Source organism: Cynoglossus semilaevis, chromosome 12, assembly GCF_000523025.1.
Source record: "Cynoglossus semilaevis isolate Cse_v1.0 chromosome 12, Cse_v1.0, whole genome shotgun sequence".
Taxonomy (NCBI): Eukaryota; Metazoa; Chordata; class Actinopteri; order Pleuronectiformes; family Cynoglossidae; genus Cynoglossus; species Cynoglossus semilaevis.
Genome location: NC_024318.1, coordinates 2336338 through 2339398, shown reverse-complemented (window position 1 = coordinate 2339398; position 3061 = coordinate 2336338). Strand labels below are relative to the sequence as shown.

Sequence of the window (3061 nt, the reverse complement as noted above, 5' to 3'; positions counted from 1 at the left end):
CTCACCCCGTCCTCACCCCCGTCCTCACCCCCGTCCTCACCTCCATCAACTTCCACTTCACGGCGTCTGTGTCTCTGTTTCTCCCGTCTCCAACAGAGCACTTTACGAGCGCGTGGGCGAGGCCGACGGCGACCTGACGTTTAAAAAGGACGACATCCTGTTCGTGGACGAGTCCTTACCAAACGGCAGCTTCGGCGTCTGGATGGCCTGGCAGCTGGACGAGAACGCACAGAAGATCCAGAGGGGGCAGATCCCCAGCAAGTACATGTGAGTGGACGACTGGTGTCTCTCACACACACACACACACACACACACACACACACACGTTCTTCATCTGCAGTGTCCAACAGCTGGGACAACCAGCTGCTCCCGTCAAACCAGCAGGATCTGGTGTCGCTGCTGGTCCGATTCTTTTGGTGTTTTTTTTTCCAATCATAGACTATTAATAAAAAATGGGCGCTGACGGAGAGAGAGAGAGAGAGAGAGAGAGAGAGAGAGGACGTCTGCCACAGAGGGAGGTTTTTCATTGGAAGTTAATGGTTGAATGATTTGGGCTGCAGTAATCATCAACTGGTGGCCCGTAAGCTGACTGTAGCCCACTGAGCTGTCCATGTTGGCCACGGGACTGGATTCCAAAATAAACATCAAATATAAAAAAATAATAATAATCTTAGACAAAAGAAAGATTTTTATTAGTCTTATGAGAAGAGGTCGTATGAAGTCGAGCCTTTTTGGTCCAGCTCTGGTCACATCACGTCAACGTTTGGTGTTTTTGTTTTTGTGTTTTTGTGTTTTTTTTAGGATGGACCAGGAGTTTTACCGCAGACACAGCGTAACAGAGATGAAGGAAGACTCCAGTAAAACTCTGTCTGCAGCTGCTCGCAGGTCGTTCTTCAGGAGGAAACAGAAACACAAGCGCAGCAGCTCCAAGGACAGTAAAGAGACGCTGGCTCTGGACGCCGTCAGCACCGACTCCATCCCCTTCTTTGACGGTAGAGACTCAGACCTGGCTCATATGTACAGACATACAGACATACATGTTTATACTGTATGTTGAGCCGCGTGTCGTCCTCCTGTCAGACTGTGTCAGCTTGGCCTATCAGAGGGTCCAGAAGGTGGAGTGCACGTTCCCGCGGCCTGTTCTGGTTCTGGGACCGCTGAGTGAACCCATCAAGGACATGCTGATCAAAGAATCTCCTGGAAAGTTCTGCAAAAGTTTACTGGGTGAGCTGCTCCGAAACCACTGACCGTCTGTAACTAAGGAAAAAAAGTTACCTTAGACAACAGCTAAGTGTTAGCCACAGCAGCTAATTCTGTCCTGTCTCAATGTGGTCTGTGTCCAGAGGTGATGAAGGCGTCTCAGCAGGCCATTGAACGTGGCGTTAAAGACTGTCTCTTCATCGACTACAAACGCAGGAGTGGACACTTTGACGTCACCACCGTCGCCTCCATAAAGGAAATCACCGAGAAGGTGCAGAAGGTCCACGCTGAGGTCCACGTCCTCGGTGACCGTAGAAACGGGACGAGGGAAAACTCATTGTTTTTGTTTCCACCCTCAGGGTTGTCACTGTCTGCTGGACATCGCTCCACACGCCATCGAGAGACTCCACAGCGTCCACATTTACCCCATCGTCGTCTTCATCCGCTTCAAAAACGCCAAACAGATCAAGTAGGTCTAATCTGGATTATTGGGATTATTGTCTGATATATATGTGATGATGAAGATGATGATGATGATGATGATGATGATGATGATGATGATGGTCTTTGTCGTGGTCACAGGGAGCAGAAAGATCCCATTTACCTTCGGGACAAAGTTTCCCAAAAACATTCCAAGGAGCAGTTTGAAGGAGCACAGAAGATGGAGGTGGACTTCAGTAAATTCTTCACAGGTTCGTCTTCAAACCGTTCCTTCAGTTTAATCTTACTGCGTGGCTAAAAGTTAGTACTCCACGTTTGTCAAAAATGTCCAAATATTAGTGTCACTAAAAACATGCCGTTGTCACAGGGGCGGGTTCAGGGCTTGACCTTTTGACCTCTGTGTCCCCCCCCCTCAGGTATCGTCCAGGGCGGCTCACTCCCGTACATTTGCACTCAGATCATGACCATAGTCGATCAGGAACAGAGTAAAGTCCTGTGGACTCCGCTTGGCTGCCCCTAGAGGAGACGGTGTGCCATGACACTTCACTCCCACGTACAAACACTAATGGACTGTGTCCCACGGGGACACACAGGTACACTACAGTGGGTTAGCTGTGTAAATTATTGACTTTTATGTTGTATTATCTTGTTTTTCTTTTCTTTTTTTTTTTTTTACTCCTTCGTTCTGATCAGTGCCTCCTTTATTTCTGACCCGTCAGGTCACTAGGTTAGTTGAACTGGTCACTTCATTAGGTACACCTCCTCAGTAGCTGTTCATTGGCCAATCAGGTAACGGCAGCTCCATGTCACTAGACACATCAGTACCAGGAACCATTTTCCTGAACCTTTGGTTCCTGAAGTTTCCTGTGACCCCTGACCCCTGACCTCTGACCCTAGTGTCTGGTACTGAGCTTCAAAGTTAAACCTTAATTTTTGTTGACTCCACTTCAACAACATTCATATTTATTTTAAATAAATAATGGACCCTGACCGTCCGGTCCAGTCCAGTCTGGTCCGGTCCAGTCCAGTCCAGTCTGGTCCGGTCCAGTCCAGTCCAGTCTGGTCCAGTCCAGTCTGGTCCGGTCCAGTCCAGTCTGGTCCAGTCCAGTCCGGTCCAGTCCAGTCTGGTCCAGTCCAGTCTGGTCCAGTCCAGTCCAGTCCGGTCCAGTCCAGTCTGGTCCAGTCCAGTCCGGTCCAGTCCAGTCTGGTCCAGTCCAGACTTGGTCCAGTCTGGTCAGTCTGTAGGTGTACCTAATAAAGTGGCCGTGAGCCGTTAGTCAGTTCTAACAGTGATGATGTCATCGGCTCTGTGGACACTAATGAAGTCGGATTCACCTGTGTAGCAAATACTGTCTGTCATTTCACTACAATTATGCATGAGTTTGACAATGACTGACAACTACAGTCTCTGTGTGTGTGT

General features: G+C 48.9%; 1 protein-coding gene across 3 annotated transcripts in view; it reads left to right on the top strand.

The window, feature by feature from the left end:
- Positions 1 to 2713, top strand: part of dlg5a (discs, large homolog 5a (Drosophila)) — a 46829-nt gene extending 44116 nt beyond the window's left edge. For all 3 annotated transcript variants that reach the window (XM_025060916.1, XM_025060917.1, XM_025060918.1), the window contains 7 exons: positions 97 to 267; positions 802 to 992; positions 1081 to 1224; positions 1344 to 1471; positions 1560 to 1669; positions 1783 to 1892; positions 2058 to 2713. In XM_025060916.1, the coding sequence (XP_024916684.1) occupies positions 97 to 267; positions 802 to 992; positions 1081 to 1224; positions 1344 to 1471; positions 1560 to 1669; positions 1783 to 1892; positions 2058 to 2161 (958 nt within the window). In that variant the 3' untranslated portion in view covers positions 2162 to 2713. The remainder of the gene's footprint in view (positions 1 to 96; positions 268 to 801; positions 993 to 1080; positions 1225 to 1343; positions 1472 to 1559; positions 1670 to 1782; positions 1893 to 2057) is intronic.
- The last annotated feature ends 348 nt before the right edge of the window (positions 2714 to 3061 follow it).